The sequence below is a fragment of the Sceloporus occidentalis genome, unplaced genomic scaffold (genome assembly GCF_023333645.1).
Source record: "Sceloporus occidentalis isolate IW3139 unplaced genomic scaffold, rSceOcc1.0.p SCAF_15, whole genome shotgun sequence".
NCBI lineage: Eukaryota > Metazoa > Chordata > Lepidosauria > Squamata > Phrynosomatidae > Sceloporus > Sceloporus occidentalis.
The window spans coordinates 12321593-12345493 of record NW_028316995.1 but is presented as its reverse complement, the minus strand read 5'-3'; the positions used below and the strand labels follow the sequence as shown (position 1 = coordinate 12345493).

Below are 23901 nucleotides of genomic sequence, written 5' to 3'. Positions count from 1 at the left end.
AGTATCAATAGAAGGAAATGTAATATTCTAGAAAACAATACACTCGTAGATTGGGAGCACTACAAATGGATATACAAATACCCGGGAGACAGGCCATGGCCCCGTAAGTTTTCTACCTGCACACATTTCGTACCAAAAACCCTTACACAATGGCGCCTTCTTCCACTTAACATACCAGATTACCTCCCGACCCTGTGATCTGTGTACAGCAAAGCACCCGACAATCATTTCGTAAACTTTCATGTTACGAAGCAATAGAGGAAGTCAAACCACCGCGGCAGCAAACTGAATTGCCACAGAGCAATGGTTAGCTGTGCAAATGAAGTGTTTGTGATATATGTCTATCTATATATCTAGACATCTATATATAAAACAGAGCATCCCCGGAACTGAACAGAGTCGGCGGAGATGCCAGCATTGCGCAGGAAAGGAGCTAGACTCTTATTTCTCGCAACACCATGTGTGAGTGAACCCTGTGCGTTCGGGGCTTTTTTTCCATGGAAGTTTAGCGGGTTGGAACAGAATACAGAATTAGAGAACATTCCCTGTACAGTAGAATGCCCAGCTCCTTTCCATTAATAAATGATGTAATCACATCAATTTTGTGTGATTCATGCATATTTTTTTTTTTTGCAGGGAACACTTGTCATGAAATAAAAAGCAGGTGCTGATAGGTAGTTGCCATAGAAACTGAAAAAGCCTCTTATAAGTCTATTTTATGTAATAAATAAAGGAAAGAATGAAATGCCACATCGGGTTTTCTTTGGCATACTAGGGAGCTTTTTCGTTAAAGTGGAACGGCACCTTCAGTACACCCTTTAAATACTCGAGTACTTCATTACTCTATAATCTGAAAGGTGGCGGCAGAACAGCTCCTCCCCGGTGGAGTACCGACGGTTTGAGTCAAACAGCAGGAAGCAATGGTTTCTACCTTTATGTATTAAGTATTCTGGATGTTCTATACTGCGAGCTATTACTACAATAAAAAGCAGCTTATACAACCCAACAGCTCTCCTCCGGTACACCATCCGAGCGCAGGCTTTAATGGCAGGTCTTACAGCTTGACGGATGGTGATGGGTTTTCACACTTACTCCACGGTAAGAGTAAATATTTACCACCTCAGCACAGACCACCCGAGATGCCGGCCCGCCAAACGTTAACCGGCACATAACAGTCCCAAAGCACCTCTATTAATCCAATTATATCAACCCACCTGCATTCAACACAGACACGGCGAATGTGAACAATAAGACTATTCATATATTCTTTCTACATAATGATAGGGACATAGAATTTAACAGATAAGACCCATTCAGCCTATCTAGTCTGCTTTAAAGTCTTAATCACTGCTTGGTTTTGTTTTAGATTCACGGCAGCTTTATTTCTCTCATGTACGTTTAAAATTCCCTTACTATGTTAACCTCTACCACCCCTGCCAAGAGGCTGTTCCTCTTATCTATCACCCTTACAGTAAAGTAAAACTTCCTTAAACTTCATCTAAATCTCTGACCCCCTAGTCTTAGGTTACGACCTCTTGTTCTATCACTTCTCCTTTACTTTGTTAAATCCCTTTAAGTATTTAAATGTTTCTATCACATCTCCTCTCTCACCCAAGCCATACATATCAAGATTCCTCAAGTATTGGCATAAAGAAGACTTTACTCTCACAACGAAGCTGCGCGGATGGAAGACCTCAACTTCTAGAAGTACCAACAGTAGATTGACTCCAGATCCCTTCCACCTACCTTGATTTCCAACCGAAAAAAAGGACAGTTTCTATACGGGAATAAATCCAGAGAAAGCGAGCACTACCTCTTCCAATCCTGCTGCTTCACACAATATCCGGAGCGCCTGTTTTACTTTCCTTCCGTGCTTCGCGAGGCACGCTGACTCAGACGGGTGGGAAGGTGCAATGCAAAACAGCTAAACATCACGCTGCACTAATAGCCGGGCTCTGAGTCACGGATCGTGAGCCTCCACACATTCATCCCAGCCTTCAAAAAGGGAGAAAAAACGACCGTGAACAGCTTCTCTCTCACACCTCCTACATAGCAAAGGCAGCCGGTACAGTGCTGGTGGATACCACATCTCTGGAACAGGGTCTGAAGCCCACCGCTTCTACGCCAACATGTATACGGTGCAGACCACCTTCCTTTCATACCCCCCCCATTTCCTAGAGAGAGCAGCGGGACCAACGACATGACGAGCTGGGATGATACAGATCACAAGAGATACACGCAGCTGGAAATGCTCTATAAAAATGCACATTTTAGAACGTTCACATTTCATTAAAACTTCATTACGGTTTTTTTGATGGTGTTGAAAAGCCCATTTCATCGGTTCTTCTATTAAGAAATCTTGTGCATAACTTTCTCGCCAGCACACTGACCTCCAGATAAAAGATCTTCAGACCTCCACCCCATAAAATACAAACCGAGCTGCCGTTGAAGAACAGACAGCCAGAAGAACAATCACCGTAAAGACATTTTATGTTGGGTTTAGGCTCAATAATCCGGCTACATGCACAGTTAAAACTCGCCACAGAATGTTCTCTGGCCACAGATACATCTTGTAAATCTAGAAGTACATAGAGATGCCCCCCACCCCCCATCAACTTTGCTTGTGATTCAGGTCAGGTTTGTGGTTGTAGGCTGCTACACAGGAAGATATTTCCCACCCCTCGACATCTTAAAGGGTTAATTAGAATGCTTTAGAGCTCTTTTATATAAAGGTATTAGACACTACAGCATGGACACCTTGTCACATTTCAGAAAGGTTCGATGAATTAAGCAGCAATGGATCGGAGACGTGCCAGCAGAGCATGAAACGGACCATCCTTTACAGGTGGGAATAAGGCAGCCTCGGTGGGCATCTGTACCGGTCGTACGGCCAGTCGCATGATCACTGTTACAAGTAGAAGCTTAAAATGCCAAAAAGAAACTGGCACGGCTGAAAATGTAACAGTACAACGAAAAAAAAAAAAAGTTTCCAGACGGAATACATAGAGGCAAGAACAAGACTTCAGCCCACATGGACAAGGAAAAGCCTAGATATGAGAAACGAGGAGCAGGAAGCGAAAGGAAGAAAAAGATCTGGCAGCTTTGTTTTATAATTGTAGCTGTGACGGCTGAGAGCTGGTTTCGCAGGCGGCTGCCACTTCCTATATAACCCCTTGGGTGCCAGGGGCAGATTGGGTCAAACGCAGAATTTTGCCATCGTTAGATCTAGGAGACAATCTTATAAGTGACTTAGATCTTATCCAAGGAAAGATTTTAGTTCATATAATGACGGGATGTACAGTTTGTTTTAAACGGATTATCAAGGAGTAACATATTTAGTCTACACACAAAGTAATTTTATTAAATGGTCCAATCCCCCTTTATCCAACAGATGTTTGTACACATGATTGCACACACAGCCAGTGTTGGTGACAGCGCACATAAGGGGTTAAGTTCCATAATTACGCCAATATTAAATAAATCATTAGAAAATACACATTTCCAGATGTGTAGCATCCTCTGCAGCCGCTCGGTGTCACAATTACATCCCCAGTTAAAGACATGGGAACTTGCTATACACAATTTGTATGAAGTGCCCCTGGCCAGGCCTGGTCGGGCTACTCTAGAAGTCCCTTAATCAACTTTAACTGGAGGTAGTCAGAAGTTTAAGTGAGGATATGCTGTTCTCGGGACGCCCAAGGAGAATTCACAAAAGGTAAACAAAATCGGGTCAAAGGAGCTGGTTTTCTTTTGTTCCATTGTTTGAAGTAGAAGCAACATAAATAAATGTTTGAATTTTCTCGACAAATGGCTACACTGCAGGAGTTAAAATGGAACTGCAGCCATCACGGCTTTTAGCCCAACTAAATTAACACATTTCAGTTAATACCCTGTCCTGAAGTTATCCACGTTCTTCTCACCTCCTTTACAAAGACTGAGCCAATCCACGACAATCAGCAACCTAACAGGGAAGGAATACTCATGATATCCATGAGCCGACAACTACAAGCCACAGAACATACGACATGCTCCACAACCCTAAATTATATACGCAATGCTTTTATTGAGTGAGAAGCTTGACAGAGCCAGTAAGTCTCGGCTCCAGTTAGAGCCTTATTGCCAATTACACAGCGCGGCTTGCATTATAAAAGTACACTGTTACACCACTACCAACCAGACCTGAAAGACAAGCACGTGCTGCACAGTCAATCCCAAAAACTCCCCGTGGCCAAAGAAACACAGATAGTGCCCAGGCAGAAGGAGCAGAGCCTTCCCACGGCCGCTGGACTGGCCACCATAGCAGATCTGTACTGGATGAAGAAAGGCAGATCTGAGAGATCTTCCGCATATAGAGCACCGTGCACCGCGGCCGAGGTGTCTGCACCGGATGTATTCCCAATATGTGAAAAGTATTTAAACAAAAAAGGAAAGTCTACAAACACCAGTTTATGGTCTGCTAATAATAATCATAATAATGATTAAAAAAAGTCAGCATAATGTCCAACACCCCACAGTGGAAAACACAATGTCGTTTGACACAATTATTCAATCCATTGAGTGGTTATTAAAGCACATACATACAGGATGCATGCACACGGTGAGACCAGGGGCATCCATGCCATGAAGTCATGTGTACATACTACACAGAAACGCAGAAAAATAGAATAAGAGACATTTTTCCTGATGGAACAAGCTTCGGTCGTTGGTCTTGTTTAAATTCTCTTTCACTGCACTCACCTCTATCACGACATCTAAAATTATAGTCCAGCTACACATGAACCTTTAAAAAGCAAGTTTTCAATTAAACTGCACTTTTAGAATCTTTACCAAATTGCACATAAATATGGTAAAAACAAAAGCATGTGTGGAATACCGATAACGCATATGGTCCCGATAAACATTGCAATTGTGAAAGAATGTAGCTTGGAGCTGCGGGAGGAATTCTGCCATATATGAAGGGGATAATGATATACTGTGGGATCACAGAGGCTTCCATAAAGTTAGGAAGCAATGGCTTGACGAGCTATAGAAGCCAGGCTGGTTAAAGTTTTTATTGCTGGCACAAAACATTTTCCTCTATTATATGCCGTGTAGTAAACATCTAATTTCTCCCCTTACTAAACACGTGCACGCGACCAGCTCTCCGGGCAGCACGGCTCATACACTAAACCCGCGATGCTGCATCGGGATCAGAGTCTACGACACAGGGTACACATCATTCGCAAATGATGCAGTCTGGTAGCTAAAAAGGCAGTGGATCACCCCACAAGGTCCTACTTTACAAATGTTACCCATCTTCTAATGGAGACCTTTAAGGGGACGTCCCATGGGAAGGAAAAAAAAAAAAAAAAAAATTATATATATATATATATATATATATATATATATATATATATATATATATATATATATACACATACACACTTTTTTTTTTCTCTTTTATCACAAAATACAGTGTCTTGCAGAGTAATGTAGGTTACAAGATGCTGGTTTTCTCATTTTGTTCCAATAAAAATTCCTTCATCCTGAGACTTCCATTGCTGCCAGTTGAGATATTTTGGTGACATACCCCGTCACCACACTGAGCTGATTCTTTATGGCAATGCTAATGAAGTCCGTTCATCCGCTGGCTTTCAGTAGTCAGCGTCCAGCTGGATGATTAACAAAGAGCCACTGTATTGTTACCAAAGCTGTATGACAGGGTCAGGGTGTTTGTCTAGTAGAGTGAGCTAAGAAAATAGAGCTAGAACACATTCAAATGGCTAATATGTATCTGTCTGAAAAACATTATACAAAAACTAACTTTTTGTGCTCATGGGAACATGCAGACAGGATTATGCTGCTTAATACTGCACCGCATACCCATAACATGCTTGCATGTATGTTAGCATGAAAGAAAACATACTGAGGATGGAGTAAACAGACATTCAGGACGCACAATATTAACCCAGAACAGCAATTAATTCGCTCCGTGTTCCATTAGTGAATCAATGCTAATGGCCTTCTGCTCCTACTGCAACTAAGTTTTAAGACTGGCAGCTACCACCCCCCTCCCTCCTTCTTCTTCTTACCACACAAACAGCATGAAGCGTGAAGACCTCACATGACCCCGGCTCAGGCAGACAGACAGATGTCAACATAAAATAGTAAATGCTGCCTTTCCGACCCCTGAACCGTACCTCTAAACAAGGACAGGTGGAGAACCGAACAGCTGCAGCACAAAGTAGAGTCAAGTGGCCATGGACTCCAAGGAGAACAGGACACAACTTATGTGGATGTTATCACTTTTGTGATTTACTGTTTGAAAACAAGAAAGGAATCAAATATTCCTAACAGTTCTAGGTGGAGCGAAGATATGTTTAAGTATATGGAATAAGATGCACAGTCAGGTCAGTACTTTCCCCGAGATCACTTAAGTCCAAGACCTAATCCATATAAAGGAGGACCTACACATCGGAGCCATAACCACAATAGCTGTGATTTCTTTGGTATGGGGTATAGGCAGACGGTGCATTGCTTTTCTATTCAGTAAAGTGGAGATATTTCATAATAAATTACTGTATGACGTATCCAGGATCGAAAATATTCTTCATTCAAAAGAAGATTCCAACCACTAGGAGGAAGGAAATGTCAGAAGATCACACACAAAAGTAACAGCTTCAGGAGAAAACTGAAAATCAATATATTGTGGTCTTCATTTCAATAGCTAAAGCAAAGATCCATTCTCAGATGAGTAAATATCAATAGCCTGTTTGGGTGCGAATTCTGTTACAGCGAGATGCTGTACATAGCGAGGGACAGCTAATCGCGCCCATTTGGTTAAAAACATAAAGAGCCGGTTTCTATTGAATCTGTAATAAGAATTCTAGCATTAGCGCTACAGGAAGAGAAGTCCTTTTATCGACATTATGAGTCGTCCTGTTCGCTTCGCATGATCACAGGGGGCCGTAAACTTGACTGATCGCTGATGCTAACATGAGGATATCCTGTAACCCCGTGCTGCTGGAGAGGTTCGGGAAGTTACGTGATATGCATTCCCAATCAGAAAAAAACTATTGTCCTCATCACTCCGAGCAGCCGGCTGGGCAGTGCCAGATTGCAGTTAGCATTTTGGACAGGCCAAAGTACAGATTGGTCCCACCTGCTAGAAAAGTACATGCTGAATCATACATTTAATTTATATATATTTCTTATACACAGCACTTGGTAGCAGCGGCCCTCCTCCTTGACTTTCCATGCATGAGCACAGGTGTCTGGAGCTGACTGGAGGCAAGTATATCACGTGCACAGAGATGTGATCAGCGGAGCGCCTCCATGCATTTACATGGGGCACACTATGCAGCTACCATATCCATATGTGCATAAGCGTATATGAAGGGTAAGGTGTCCCTTTAACACAACTGTAGCCCTATAGCAGTGAAGCACGGGCCACCAATACAAGCCACATGAGTCCCTGCTAGTCACTTGCCATAGCAATGGTTTACAGGGATTCTAGTTCTGTAACAGCTGAAGTTCTGCAACAACATTTCACCCTTAAAACGGACCTTCCGGTCGTACGACGGAGAAGTTTTTGTCCTTATCTTATCACTACAACCAGCAGAAATCTAACACAAACCCCTGAGCTGTCATTGGATAGCAAAGATCATCCATCAGATTAATAGGAGAATGGGGGGGAATAATACAATACTTTGGTTCCCTGTTACATTTCAACTCAAGCTTTACTCACACCACTGTAATCTTTGCAAATGATAATAAGATACAGGCGGCATTACAAGCCCACCAGGAAGCGAGCGGCCATGCTTCATATACAGAGCCAAAGAACAAACACAGGGAACACAAAAATAAAAATCAGCTGCTTGCTATTAAATGAAAAGGAGGAAAAAATAAACCCAAGGCAAATATATCCGTTTCACCGCCACGCTTCTTTTTGAAGAGGAGCCTTCGACAATAGAGTGAAAGCCCCCATTCCGAGAGGGGGAGGGAAGGGACAGAATAAAATTACATGACGGGGAGGGACAGTCCAGGAAGAAGCAAGAGAGCGGGGTCCCTAAGCAGCAGTCTCCATGACAAAGACTTGTGCTCTTGCCAAGGGAGACAGATGCAAGGTCCTCCGGAGGGGAAGACGGGAATACTGAATGCATAATAACAAAACTATTGTACTGCTATACTCATTGTTACAGGCAGAACCTCTACACTGGCACTGAACAGGTTAACACCTTCAGATCACATTCTGCCACCCTTATAAACCATTGAATGCTCTATTTAGTCATAACGGATCCCCAGAACGCTAGATCTCACATGGATCATAATAGAAGGCCCAATCAAACAAAACCAGATTAACGTATACATTTAATGAGGTCACATGGAAGAGCCACAGGTGATAACCATCAGCACAGCATATGACTTAAAAGCTATGCTTTTTAAAAAAAAATATTTTTTAAATGATTTGAGCAAACATTTCCCGAGGCAGATCAGATAACATTTAACAAAGAAGGTAAATACAGAATGCATCAAAACACTAAACAAAAGCTCTATCCTAATTCAACAACATGAGTTTTAGAAATACATTCTTGCGGCGACCCAAAACATGAAGATTTCGGGAATAATACCGCTCAAGGTCAAGTGCTTTTTAACTACCAGCAAATTATGGCTTTAAGACCACTTGTGATGATAGCCTGAGTGGCAGTCACTGAAAAGAGTGGGGCTAGGGAGAAAAGAATGGCTTAAGCACAGATGTAAGTGTGTGGGAGTATGGCGGCCCCAAGAAGATGACCCCAGGAGATCCGAACATCTCAGGAGGCTCACAGGGCATCACAAGGTGATAAACGGCTACCCCAATGTGACTGAGGTAGCCAAATGGCTCTGGTTTCAAATTCAACGAGACAATAACACAACAGATCTGCCAATAAACAATACAAACCCTCCCAGCACACTAAGCCTGGGCCGGTCGGGGTGAGGATGCATGTATTATACACACTGCAGGGCACTCTATGGGAAGGCCCCGGTACACAGTCATGATTGCATTGTTAGCAAAGAAGGCATTTCGTAAAGCATTAGCCCCTTAACGGGGTAACATAACCCAAAAGCCCCGGGCAGATAGGATAACCCGACTTACAGAGCGATAATGCTGTGGCCGCTGGCCGTCTATTGCTCCTATATCGCCGCCTTTGATATGAAGTCCAATTCCCAGCCCGATGCGATCACAATAGGCTTGACAGAGAGGGCGACGTCCCCTCACCGGTAAGCCAACGAATAATTATGGTGAAAACAACGATAGCAACAGGAATTACAAACAGGCGGCCTTTTCACACCGAAAATCGATGCGCTGCACTTTATTTTCGTACACGTCTCGCTTCCACCTCAGACCGAAACCGCTAATAATCTCTCCACACAGGCGACAACGGACGCCCTACTGCTGGAAGGCGAAAGGATCGCTATCCGGTGGCGTCAGCGCGCAAGGCCATAAACACAGAAGGGAAGCACGCAATGATTTTGACGTCACGACGCACTCTCGGAGCAAAGCTTGACGGGATATGTAGTGCGAATGCCAGAACGCTCTGCACATCAGCGGCAGCAGAGAACCGGGTGGTTATTTTACTTGTGGTTTATCGGCTGTAGGACCATTCTACCAATAATATTCAGCAAGTGACACTATACCCTCTAGTTCATTATCCCAAAAAGTCCGATGCATATAATCATAATAAATTATTATTATTATGATTATCTTTTATTTATATGGTGCTAACAATGTACGCAGCTCTTCTTACAATACATACATTCAATGGGTCTCACAGAATTAGAATTGACAGACTGATACATTAACTGGAGAGGGTCCGGCTCACAAGCTTACAATCTACTGGGAATGGGGCGAGGAAAAACATAAGGTATGGAGAAAGGGGAGAGATAGTGTGGAGGGTGAGTGAAAGCTGGAGTTTAGGTGGTTCCTGAGGTATAGGGTGATAAGGCTACCTGGGAACTCTACGAGTTTTGCCCGGAGACTCCAGGAGAAGCTTCCAGGTTGCGGGGTTATGGCATGACCCACTCCTGCCCATTTGCCCCTTAATTGGGGGTTCTCACGACATCAGCGTGACCGCCCCCCCGACAACACTGGGTAGTCCTTATCTCGCCCCACAAGGGTAGGCTCCCAGGTATGGTGATTACCAAAGTGGAAAGCTTTAGCCCACTTCTTGAAGTAATATGGAGTGAGTGGAGGGTTTCAGAGAGTTGGGGAAGCAGCGCTGTGTAAGGAAGCGAAGACTAGCAGCAGCTTTTTTGGATAGATGAATAAATATACCGTTTTGTTTATTGCTCTCTTTTTGATGGAATGTAACGGGCAGTGGTGTTAGTTCCAAGGGGTTACTTTTGGACATTTTGTAAAAGTGAGTTAAACATTCAAGTTTCTGAATATACTTCATAATGGGCTGACTAGAACAAGCTTCTCCTGTAATAAGGGCTAAGCTAGCCCTGCATAAAGCATAGTTAAAGGTACACTCCAGCCTTCATATGCACTTTAATGCTTATGATAGCTTTACGGTCCCTTTAAGTTTTCACGCTGTCCCTCTTGCAATTGCATATATATTTATCTCCAGTATGCACAAGCACTGGCTCAGTGAGCTCTGCAGACAGATGTGCAGATAGTACCCTATTTAGTACACTATATGTACTTTGATACAGTGCTTTATAACAAAATGATGATCGCCAGCTGTCCCTGTAATATGCTATTTACAACCAGCTGTAAATATTCAAAGCCAGATTATAAAACATACATTTGCATCATTAGCTGGAAATTCCCAGCACCGACTGTTCATTTAGAGGTCAGTAGTACAATGGAGAGAACGTACATACATAATTGCATGATTATTTGTGAAACCCCAGAGGGAATTCTACTTTGTACCACTTAGTGATGCAAAATAATTGCAGAGTTTCCGGTTGTGTTTCTACCGGTAATGTGTCAATAAAGTTGGTGCAATTTTTCTTTACTAAGGGAATACTTGGACCAGTCCATGAAAAAAAATCATTTATCCTTATTCGTGACGGGAGGTGTCATTTCCTCCATCCCTGTGGATAGGTATTTAAAGGCCCTAAGTAAAAGTATTTGGAGACCATCAGTAACTAAAGTGATGGACTTAAATAACTTCTCGGCCTTTTGGCTAAGATCAAGTGTAGTCTCTCTTGCTGGGTGGAGAGATGACACTGATCCTCTGGCCTTAGGGCTGGGAATGCATGGAGCCCGAGGTGCTTAGATTGCCCTGACAGAAATGTTGGAGTCACCATGTGCAGTCTTGCACGCCGCTGCACATGGTGAGCGCACGTCTTTGCACAGGCGGTTATCCTTGCACATTCCTCCATAGCACCATACGGGCATGGAGCGAAATTTATTTTTGTATCTGGCTAGGTCATCACGGCCTGCCCTTATTTATTTTTCCCTATTTATTTAATCACAATGTGTGAAAGCACGTGTGCCTATTAATTTGTTTTGGATTTCACGGTCACCGAACCTTATGCGAGGCCACGTTCACCCTTAGTTTTTCCGATTTGGCACTTTTGTTTTTGGACACTGTTCTTTTGGGCAGTGAAGCCTAAGGGGGTTTCTCTCTAACGGGAGTACCCCAAAGGTAAGGGTTCTCATCCTTTTGGGTGAGTCCCATAGATCCGACCCTCCCATGGGGGAGGGAAGGAATCAGTCTGGGTACCTCTTCGGGGGAACCAGTATTCGTATCGGGCTTCCGCTGCCTCTTCGGAGCACGGAATGCAGCACCAAGGAGCACGCACCTCGGGCTTAAAAAAAAAAGATGGACTTAAATAACTAGAAAGTAAGGAACACAATACATATGCCATAACCACACGCATACTGTATGTACATGATTGGATGGGAATAAATCCAACTTTTGAGTATTGTTCCTCCTTGGAAACGATCTCAGATAGTTTTTTTTACTTATAGAACCTCAGATAACGTCTGATCTGAAAGATTTTGCAGACTTAAAGTGATCACAGGATCAAGAAACAACCCTATAACTTGACAATGGGTAAATAATGATGATTAAGGCAGAAGTAGGACTTAGGGTTGCAGATAATTCAGAAGTTGAGTACCCAAGAAGTATCTATCCTGTCACAGTAGAACTACAATTATCATATTGCAAGACATGAACATTACTTTAGTTTTTACTTTGTGAGCCAAACATTACAGAACAAGCTCTGTGGTAGTTGTGGTTCTCCTTGCTGTCTAACCAGTGTCAAAAATGGCCACTGTTGTATTGGTCTTAGAGAAAATAAACCAAAAAATGATGCCGGTAAGTGGACAATAACTCCAATAGACTATCGAGACCTTCGGGTATTAGAAACCCCATTGAACTTAACCTAGTGCAGAATAAATAGTACCGCTAAAGAGTAACTATAACAAGCATGGATCAGATATGTCATTCAGAAAGACTAGTGTTAAATATTAAAGCCTAGATCAACCTTCTAACACAGGATAGACCCTATATGCAGTGTCAGTAAATTTCTTTTTAGCCGAAAATGACACCCAAAGCAAAAGAAGTGGGCAACCACCTTTTCCCAAAGTTTGAGCCCCAGGTTTTGGTGGTCATGGAACCGGGGAATAAACCGCTCAGTGTGCTGGACACATAGGTGACCCTCTTTGGCCCTCTGAGGTTTGCATGGCCCTAGAAAGCTACTCTGCCTGTAGGTCTAAGCTTTAAATATGTCATTTTGGAGTCTTGTAAATACTCTATAAACCAACTAAACCAATTCTGTGCTTTTAAGCAGTCAGACATAATATGTGATGATTTTTGGAGGAGAATGTGAGTTCGTTACAGTGCACACAGGCGTTCATTATGTTTTCCTGTGTCATTTCCTGTACCAAAATCCTGGAAACTCAAGCTGTATTGTCTGCTGCCACTGTTTTATGGTTACTCAGACCCCGCTCTTCAACCTTTTAAATGGTGTGCATCCGTCTAGCACATCTCAATAGACCAGCTTTTTTTTAACCCTTTGAGTGTCATGGTGAGTGCAATTTACTGGCATAAGACATAACCCCTTCTGGAAATATATGTGTCATGTGTAGATTGCAGAATTATCTGGATTAAAGTACAATGCACTACACAATAATAGTAGTAATTTATGTTGTTTCTCACTGAACCCCACTGCCATCCTCCCGGCACAATGGCACACATTAAGTTTGTATTAAGCGCTGCGTAATTTGTTGGCGCTATATAAATAAAAGATAATAATAATAAAATAATAATAATAATAATATACAGACAGAGGAATTCAGGACACTTCAATAATTTGTACAGCCCTGTCAGACAGGACCCCTGCAGAGTAAATTTTCATGATAAGTGTTACTTGGGTCTGACCCTCTTTAGACATTAAGATATTAGTCAAACTGAATATAAAGCCGCTAGAAGTTCAAGAGTCCTTTTAGTGGGCCATCTCATGCATGGAACAAGATAATGATTCATATAAACTTTCAAGATGTGAACCCTGACTTACTTGTGTATAATAACCAATGCACATAGATACCAGGACATTTCAGCTAAACTTAAATTAAATTGTATTTGTATACGAAATTAGATTACCATAATGTTTGTTACATGTATTACACAGTATTGGGCTACTTAATATCTAACATAGAACATGGGTAAAATAACCACAATATATCCTAATCCCTCTGAGTCATCTTGTTTCACAGTTCCCAATACTTTTCTATCCTTGTAACTGGATATTGTTTCCATAATTTTCCTACTACCCACCCCTTTTCTTCTATGTTTTCTGATTAAATCTTTTAAAACTCCATTACTGGCTCTCTGCCACCAGCCGGACAGCCGTATTATAATATTCACACTGAACAAATTAAGATTCAGACAGTGAACTCATTCAACCAAGCAAATGAAGTCACTTGTGACATTCAGCGCTTTTTATTTGTATTGTATTTGCAGCCCACATCAAATAACCATCTAAACGGAGGATCTTGTGCAATGTATTGGGAGTTAAATCAATGGACTCCAAGTGGAGATAGATGTAAGCTCGCTGGTAAACTGCCTTTCTTACCTACCAAACAAGCCCATGGTTAAATAATAGTTCTTCAGTTTGTAATATGCTGAGAGTAAATAAATATTAATAATGTATATTGTTTCTGTTTTTATTGTTTTTTGGCTTAGTTTTACTCCAGACCTACGTTCCAAGAGTGAGGTCCAAGTGTTGGGGCATTGTCCTTTAAACACCGCTGCCTCTGTCCATTTTGTGAATGGTGTGGGGGTAATTTTTGTGTGCCCCCAATTCAAGTGTTTCCATGTTCTTTTACGTTGAAAAAAAGAATCAAGGCAGTGACTTGCTCGACCTGTTTCTATTAACATCTAGTCATTGGCAAAGCATGTTAATGATTCATAAAGGACAAGCTCAGACTTATTGTTTATGAGTTTCAAATGTAGTTATTACTAATGAATTGTGTGACATGAAACTGTCATTTTTAACATGTTTTGCACATATACTGGCCTTATGTGGGTGGCACATTTATATGATGCAGTATGAAAAATAATATTGTCACAACAGATTCCTTGTTTAGTGAATAAATCCCCTTTGTTGTACATCAAGTTCCTAGAAGGTTATGTTTAAAATGTTGGTGTAAAAAGGGGAGCAGGAACATTCAGCTGATTGTTTTGCACGGCTTTGCACAAGAACTGCACTTATACACAAGCCCCTTAGGGTCTTCAAATAGATACTTGCATTCAGATGTTAAAAATGTCTCTTGAAGACAGGTTACTCAGGTAGAATATCTATTGCAGTAAGATACCAACGCTTCATCAAAACCGCCTGGTTGACACTGATTGCTCATCTTTAAATGCCACTGTTGGGCATTCCTTAGCCCTCCCTATGCCAATACTAGAAGTGATTAATTACTTTATTATTCTAGTGGGAAAACAAACAATTCCCCCCAAACTCCTAAGTAGTCTTCCTTGGGGTTTTTGTTTTCATGTCTCGCTGGCCAGATATGTTCTTGGCCCTTTGTATGCGGGGTGATTGTCGTTCTTCGCAGTTCTTGGTGACTGGTCGTTCTGTTATGATATGACAGATTGATAACTGAGTTGTTGTTGATTCATGTCCCGTGGAAACGTGTTGACAGAAGCGTTTGTCTTTTCTTTGTCCTGCCGTGTTATCTTTGTGGCCGTGAATGATCTAATAAGTAGCATACAAACAAGGAACAAAACGGAATGTAACAGGACAGCCTCGTGACTCCTTTCCTTATGTTATATAAGAGTCAATGTCCATGGCATCTATAACTAAAGGCAACAGAAGAGACATTTCATAGCTATTTTAATTAATACGTCCAACGTTACAATGCAATACGATCACTGCAAAATACCCAAATAATGATTAATCTTTATTATCAATGCAGGTGTACACATTATGTACACATTGTGTTGTTGGGTAGACTAAAGTGTGGTGTTAATCATATGAGTGTCAACTATCGCACACCCCAAATGCCGGCCCTGATAGTTACCCAAACCCTACAGGATCATTGTGCATAGTATCCATCCCTTCAGACTCGTTTTAGACCAACTTTGAGTAGGCTACAATCAGAGAGCGTTGCCCATAGTCAACAACAAATGTCAATTAAAAACCCAGCCCTTGGGCTTAATATTCAATTTTGTCCATTGTTAGTATTGTCATTTTAAAATGTTGTATTATTGTTAATATCAAGGTTATTAATGCATCTCAAACATATATTATGGTACTCAAGGGTGTTTGTGTTTCTTGGAAACAGTTTTCTGTCCGGTTTATTAACGTGTGTTTCCCTCTTAGCCCACCACCTCCTCCATCGGCTGAATACCATCATGGCCAGAATGCCGAGCCCTCCTCCCCCTGCGGAGATGACCACCGGCCCCGTTGCAGAGACGTGGTGCTACACCCAGGTGGGACACCATAATGATTCACCTTAATACAATTTAGTATTAGTAAAGAAATGACTATAAACATGGTGAGATACCATAATGAATCATTTTTTAATAGGAAACGGGGAATGGCTGCAGGGTACAACTCAACTACTCAACTAGCATGCACCGTTTACCTAAATAATTACAATAACAGTTATTTCTCTTTTCCATGTAGCTTCCCCTTTAAGGGATGAACCCCTACATCAGCATGAGGCTAGCATGAGGCTCCCCATTATGACATGATGGCATCGGCTTTGTGAGTCCTGCATTCTAAGTGCTCTCAGTGTGGTACAGAAAGACGCAGGTAAAGGCTGGTTTCTTATTAGCTCCTAAGATATATTAATATAAAAACTACAAATATGATATAAAAAACTGCAACCTGTATGATAACATGTCACCTAACTATGTACGAGTTCCCACCCAAACAATTCTTGATGTATATTATATTATATTGACATTAGGTAAACTACTAAATGTTAAAACATATTTTTTTCTCTCTCTCTATTCCAGTTCTGAGTACCACTCTATTTAAGAGAAAATGGGTAAGTTCAAATATTTTTCTCCTTGTTCATAAAGCATTTATCAGATCGGTCCAAAGTATCCATTTCTGGATCTTTAAAGAACTTCTCACCTAGCCATGGAGGTTGTCATCATTTATCCTGGACGGTTTCACCGGCGGGTATCGTATCCCACTAACCGATTGTCTCAACCGGCCACCGTTTTTGTCAACAAGAAATGTCAATTAAAAACCGAGCCCTTTTTAGGATTAATATTCAATTTTGTCCGTTGTTGGTATTGTCATTTTGAAAATGTTGCATTATTGTTAATATCCAGGCTATTTTCAAATTGCAGAAATTGCTAGGGTTAATATTCAGTTTTGTATATCGCTAGTATTGTTATTTTTAAATGTTGTATATTGTTAATATTAAGGTTATTAATTAAATTGTATAACTTGTTAGTCAATTTTAAATTTTGTATAATGCTAATAGTATTTCTTTTTAATTTTGTATATTGTTAATCTTGGTTTTAAATTGTATACATTGCTAATATTAGGGTTCAAATGTTGTACATTACTATTGCTAAACGTTGCACATTGTTAATACGAAGTATTTTTGTGTGTTTATGTGTATAGAGCGTGTCATAACCTAACTTCTTAAGCTGTTCCTTCCTGTTATCTTCATTCATAAACCCATCAGACCTAAGCCAGCATGTTGCCTCTGATTTAAATGTACACGTGCAGATACATAGGCAGCGGCTGGCTTGTGCATGCGTTGTGTTGGACATGTTTACATGTATTTACCAATGTATAATAACCATTCATCTGTCTGTAACAGCTCGCAGACACCGACGTGGCCGCCGCCGCCGCCATCAACATCAGGGCGTGCTGGCCATCGGCATTCAAGAAGGTGAGGTGCATCTAAAGGCTATATTATGATATGTCGGCAGCGGTATACTTCTGTATGCTGTGCGTTGTACATGTTTACACGTATGTACCCGCGTATAATAATCATTTCCTGTCTGTAACAGGAAACAGCCTCCAGGAGGTGATTGACCGCCTCCTAACTGGAGAAGGGGCGATCCTTCTAGAGGCAGAGGAAGGTAAGATGCTTCTAAAAGATATTTTATGATACATCTGCAGCTTTATACTTTTGTATGTTGAACATGTCTACACGTATGTACGTGTTTATAATAATCATTTATCTGTCTTTAACAGAGCAAAGCCTGCGACGTCTGCAACAGGGCCTCCGCAGGGATGTAGGAGGGTGGATTATTGGAGTAGAGGAAGGTGAGATGCATCTAAGATATATTATGGTACTCAAGGGTGTTTGTATTTCTTGGAAACAGTTTTCTGTCCGGTTTATTAACGTGTGTTTCCCTCTTAGCCCACCACCTCCTCCAGCGGCTGAATACCATCATGGCCAGAATGCCGAGCCCTCCTCCCCCTGCGGAGATGACCACCGGCCCTGTTGCAGAGTCGTGGGGTTATACACAGGTGAGATACCATAATGAATCATTTTTTAATAGGAAATGGGGAAGGGCTGCAGAGTACCAGTCTTACAATATGGCTATCCTGGGACATTTGTTTGAAGTCATAACTTTTGTTATCATCTCTGGCCAGAACTCCCTGAATATGGTCAAAGTTCCTGAATGCCGCCTGGTTGATGAACTCGGAGGACTATGGGAAAACTCGCGTTTCACCGACTGCTGCCTCTGCGTGGCTGGTCAAGAGTTTAAAGCGCACAAAGCCATTCTGGCAGGTTGGTGGCGATTAAAAATTAAATAAAAATATACAATTATTTCTAGCGTTTCCACTGCTTTGCAGGTTGTTGAATCAATGCCTAAAGTTTGCTGTTACGGTACTTTAATGTGAAGTTAACTAAATGTATTCTGTCCCACTCAGCCCGATCACCTGTGTTTGGCGCTATGTTTGAACATGAGATGCAAGAAAGGATAAAAGTAAGTTTCACATTTTCGGGGCTGATAAGTTACCGGGCTATTACTGAAATTTAAGTTCTGTTCCTTTGCTGTCAAAACTAAGCAAACCTGCTTTTTTTTTTTTGATTTGTAGAACCGCGTCGAGATAATAGACGTGGAGCCTGATGTGTTCAAAGAAATGATGTGCTTCATCTACACCGGCAAAGCACCTAATCTGGACACGATGGCGGATGACTTATTGGTGGCTGCCGATAAGGTGAGTGCGGAAGGAAAGCCAGTGTTTGGTTCCCAACAACTTTTTTCTTTCGGGTGACAGCCAGGCAAGCCGGTCCGTGTGGGGTTTGCTTCACCGACGGAATCTTGTAGAAAGCAGACCGTTTTTAGATGGTATGCAGTTCAGGATCTTTTTATTGAAGATGAGAGGGGGTTATGTGTAGGGGGAGGCATTTAAAAAGTTTCCTTTTATTCTGGTTAAAGCTGCTCTCTGGTTCACTATAATAACTCTGTTAAGACACGTATCGGTGTTTTTAATGTTTGTTTTTTGTTAGTCCAAAAGGCACCTTTTACTGGGATAACACTATTCCTCTTGTATTTTATCATGGTGGTTTTAGTATAGATCTCTGTACTCGCTAACATTCCTGTCTACCCGCAGTATGCCCTGGAACGCCTGAAAGTGATGTGTGAGGAAGCTCTCTGCAGCTACCTATCTGTGGAGAACGCAGCACAGATCCTGTTCCTGGCTGATTTACACAGCGCTGACCAGCTGAAGACCCAAGCTGTGGACTTTATCAACTAGTGAGTGTGTTGGGATTGAGTGTATACTCTCATTGTCTGCATGTATGCTATATACTACTCCTTTCACCTTGTGAAGAATGTTCCCTTTTTATAGATGACCAAGTCGGTCCTTCCCCATATTTTTTACTTGTTTGTTGGACTTATTCATAGTGGTAACCTTTTTGTTTTGCTCCTTTCAGCCATGCATCTGACGTTATGGAGACAGCTGGGTGGAAGTCTATGGTTGTTTCCCATCCACATCTGGTAGCAGAAGCATACCGCTCCCTGGCTTCAGCCCAGCGTCCTTTTCTGGGCCCTCCACACAAACGTCTGAAGCAATCCTAAGAAGTTCCTGCAGCACTTCCATCTTTCTCCTGAAGTCGATCATTATTCATCATCCCATCATAAGAGACATCTGGTGGTCACTGTAGAGGGAATTGGAGAGTACACGTACAGTTGGCGCTACCACTACATCGTGTGCTGCCACCTATATTTCACCTTTCGTACGGATGGACTTCTTCCTTCTATACCGGAGAAAAGTTGGAATATTACACCTCCTGCAGGATTACAGAATTCAAGGACGTATTTGCTGGCTCATACGTTCCTCATTAATTTATAGGACCAGAGAGACGTTTACAGATGGAAGACCCTCCTTGTTCATTTTTAGATATTAAATAGTTGAGTTATTGTAACCATCTTTTGTATTTTGTGCTACAAAAAAAGGACATTGTGATGAATGTGTGTGTGTGTGCGGGAGGTGTCAGCCTGGCCTAATCTACTCTGGGATCCATTTTTATTTTCTGCCTTTTTGTCTGATTTTTATGCACTTCTGAAATTGTTTTAAATGTGTTTTATTCTAACTACCTGCTTCCCTTTTTTTCCTCCCATCATCATGTACCCGCTTTGTTATGGATCCTCACCGCCATGACATTTCTTTTTATTTATTTAATTTTTATTTTTTCTTAACTCTCCCCTGTTTTGAGGGGCTGCCACTCATATTTCAGAGGTTGTAGATTAATTTAGAATTTTTGGAAATACATATAAAAAAAAATATATAAATTTATATATAAAAAAAATATATATATTTTGGAGAAGCAGCGGTCTGATATGTAATCTCCGTTACATGACTGTTACATAGAGCCTTTCCGCTCTTGTGGCTAGCAAAATATGAAGGAAATCGCGTTAATATATTAATAGTTTTTAATATATTAATATGTATTAATTTTGAGTAAGGTTTCTGATTGTATTACGAGACACCTTCTAAGCTTACAAAATCCACACCATATTATGTATAGTGGGGGGGAGGGAGAAGAAAACAAAACATGACTTTGACCTGTCTGCTTGATGTAGTAACTCACAGGCTGGAAAATGACTTGTTTGCATGTATATACATGTATTATTTATGTCATTTGTGTACACTCTCATTTCTCATCTGCATGTCATAATTATTTCTCTGTTGCTTTGATTCAGTGCTAAAAATTCTTCCAGCTGCGCATGAACTAGCTGGGTAACATCGGTGAGCGCGGGCATCGCTCAGCTGCAATAAATAGGGTTATGTTTTAAAGCTGTCCTAAGAAATGGGTGAAAATACATTATTTTCACCCATTTCATATTGTTAACAATTAACTTTTATTTTATTTTAGCTCTCTTACAAATAGCAAAGCGATGGAGGAGGCTTCTGTTTCACGACAGCAAAGGTGCTTGCGTGTTGATTTCTAAAAGCTCATGTAATAAAAACGTGTGTCTTGAAAGATATGACATATATTTTATATACATACATATAAATAAATAAAAACACATAAATGTATACATTAAAAAAACACAAATATATATAAATAAAAACCACTATTTACATATATAAAAAAGCACACTATATATATATATATATATATATATATATAAGGGTTTTTTTTATTTTATATAAGCGTTTGTTTTTATTTATATACAATCCTAAAAAACACATATATCTAAAACGCACTTTATATAATCATACTTACATGCTTCTGAAAGGATAAACAGGTTTGTATCATGGATCAAAGCCACCGCTTTGTTTCCTCAAAGTGTTAACAGTATCTGTAGAACGTGGCCTTGATCTGCACGCTGTAAAGCGAGTTTGCTCCATCCTGGATTATCCGCGGCGGCTGGGTCACATTGCTTTTACATTACATATAACCATTTCATTCCGCTGTATTCATGTTTGCGAGACGGTGGGAGCGATCTGTGGCCGGGGATAATCCTTAGCCGCTCTCTCATGTATTATTGTTACGTTACAAACCTTGGCCTATGGACCCTCGCCAGGGATGTCGTGTTTCCCATTCAGGCAGCACAGAGCAGCGCCCAACAAGAAGCCTTCAGGACTACTCGTCGCACGCGCCGCCGTTACCGTATGCGTCGGTGACATCAGTCTGAAACCCTTCCTTCTGCCAGCACCCGCGCCGGGGATGTCACAGCGCTGTATTAATGATTTCATCTCAATCCGAACAACTAGGTTGCATTTTTTGAGAATGACGGCTGAGACTAAATATCTTCCCTCGTTCGGCTCGAACTCCAGAGCCCCGGACGGCACTGGCGGTACCGGTATGTATTGGGGTGCTTTGTTACACGGTTCCGGGGTCCATGTGGAGTAACAGTAACTCTCTGTGTCGATTGTGTGGGATGAGACAATAGAACTCACAAAGGTGTCTTGATCAAAAACACAACAATGTATCAACTGACATCAGAACTTTCCATAGTGTCCACGTTAAAGCACGCGTTCATATTTACTAGGTGTTGGTATCAACGCTGATGCCACATCCTAGGTCAGGGGTGTCCAACCTGCGGCCCTCCCGCTTCTGCAGGACTACATCTCCAATAATGCTCTTTCAAACAAGGACCTGGCAAAGGAATATGGGAGATGTAGTCCTGCAGCAGCTGGAGGGCTGCAGGTTGGACACCCCTGTCCTAGGTGATGGGATTCCATCTCCAACAGAAGCTCCTATGAAGACTGGTAACTCCATCTCTACATGTGCCATGTTCAGGCGGCACGTATCCAGGGCCGGCCCAAGGCAAAATGCCGCCTGGGTCAAATTTTAAAATGCCGCCCCCCCCTTTATCTACCCTTCCTCTCCCTCCGTCCCTCCCCATTATCTACCCTTCCTCTCCCTCCGTGTCCCCCCCCCCTTGTACTTACCTTTCAGCAGTCCTGCGGCGAGTCTCCCTGTTCGGTCTCGGTGCCGGCTTGTAATGCTGAGCGCCGGAAATCTTGCGGCACTCAGCATTACAAGCCGGCACTGAGACCGAACAGGGAGACTCGCCGCAGAGGAGAGAGAGAGAGGGGCACCGAGCGGGTACTGACAGCTTGGTAAGCGAAAACCACTCGGCGCCCCTTTCTCTCTTTCGCTTTTTTTTTTTCAAAAGTGCCGCCTGGAGCGGTTGCCCCACTTGGCTCCATTGTCGGGCCGGCCCTGCACGTATCATATACCTTATCGTGCGTTTGGGTGGCGGTGGGTCAAATTTGGGAAAGGTCTCTTAACGGGAACGTTATTTTGCTTTCCATCCTGATTGCTCCATACGTAGATCTCCCCCTTTAAAAAGCTGGGTGAGGATCATCTCCAATGCGTTGAGTTCTCCGTAAAGGAAAGTAATGTTTTGGGTTTTTTTGTTCTATAAATCAAGAAATTCTATAATTTAGATTACCGGAGCTACTCATCTCTTTAGCAGTCTGAATCCTCCGTGGCTGCCATAGGCCAGGAAGGATAGGACAGGCATTGACACTTATCAATGGAAGGCTGCAAGAATAATTTAATCTTCATCAGCACGTCAGTATTGCCTACACCACACCGGACTGATATTTCTCGATATATATATATATATATATATATATATATACTGTATATATATATATATTAAATGTATCCTAACAATCCAGCCGTGCAATAAATGTATCCTTGGGTCCATGGTTTACCTACAGACCCCCTTTGTATGATTATTGGGAAAATCTGGATATTATACTGTATTTGCCTGAATATAGGCCGTACCCCCTTAAGGCTTTAAAGTGGGGGTGCAGCCTATAATCTGGGGTTTAGCGCAGGGAAGCACAATTTGTATCGCCCGACACCCAGGACATGCAGTGTTTTTTTTCTTTTCCAGGGGGGTGCATTGGTGAGTCTGGGGGGGGGGTTGGCATTTCTAGGGGGCATAACTGGGGAGCAGAGGGGAATATCTATAAGTAAGGTGCATTATGAATTAAGGGGGGCCTTAAAATGGCTATTGCTTTTCCAAATTTCTGTTTCTATATAACAGATGCTGACTAGCTGCGTAATACATACCAAAAATGTTAAAATACATGTATTCCTGTGTATTAGGTAAAATACAGTTTTTACTGTTAAAATACTGACCAATATGTTTTAGGTGGTAAAAAAGACCACCCTACATAACACAACGTGAACTGGAGCTGGCACCGTTGGTTTACAATCTCGTATTTGAGGAGGAAAACTTAATTGGGCCAGTTATTGATTAAAAAACATGATTTTCATAAATACATATGCACTTCCACTTGGTCACCGGCAGCCGCTACACGGATTAACGTTGAGGTTAATGACATTCAATCAGCGTCCATGTGTGTGCCGGTTACCGGGTGACAACGATGGAGGCACGCAATCTGCCGGGATCTCCCATGCACTGGAGAAATGGTATGGAGTCCATAAATACAAATATATTTGGTGAATAAATAAAGAGAATGAACAGTTTGAGCCAGGAATGAGGATGGGATCCCCACGGG

At 41.8% G+C, this 23901-nt stretch overlaps 1 protein-coding gene and 1 pseudogene across 1 annotated transcript; both read left to right on the top strand.

Moving 5' to 3' along the window:
- Positions 1-9124: 9124 nt before the first annotated feature.
- LOC149303253 (speckle-type POZ protein-like) lies at positions 9125-19487 on the top strand. The gene is made up of 10 exons (XM_089481402.1): positions 9125-9240; positions 15802-15911; positions 17267-17338; positions 17460-17531; positions 17647-17718; positions 17816-18190; positions 18334-18389; positions 18502-18624; positions 19021-19163; positions 19343-19487. The coding sequence occupies exons 1-10, from the start codon at positions 9125-9127 to the stop codon at positions 19485-19487; spliced, it is 1284 nt and encodes a 427-aa protein (XP_089337528.1).
- Positions 11131-11311, top strand: LOC149303254 (U2 spliceosomal RNA; annotated as a pseudogene).
- Positions 19488-23901: the final 4414 nt, after the last annotated feature.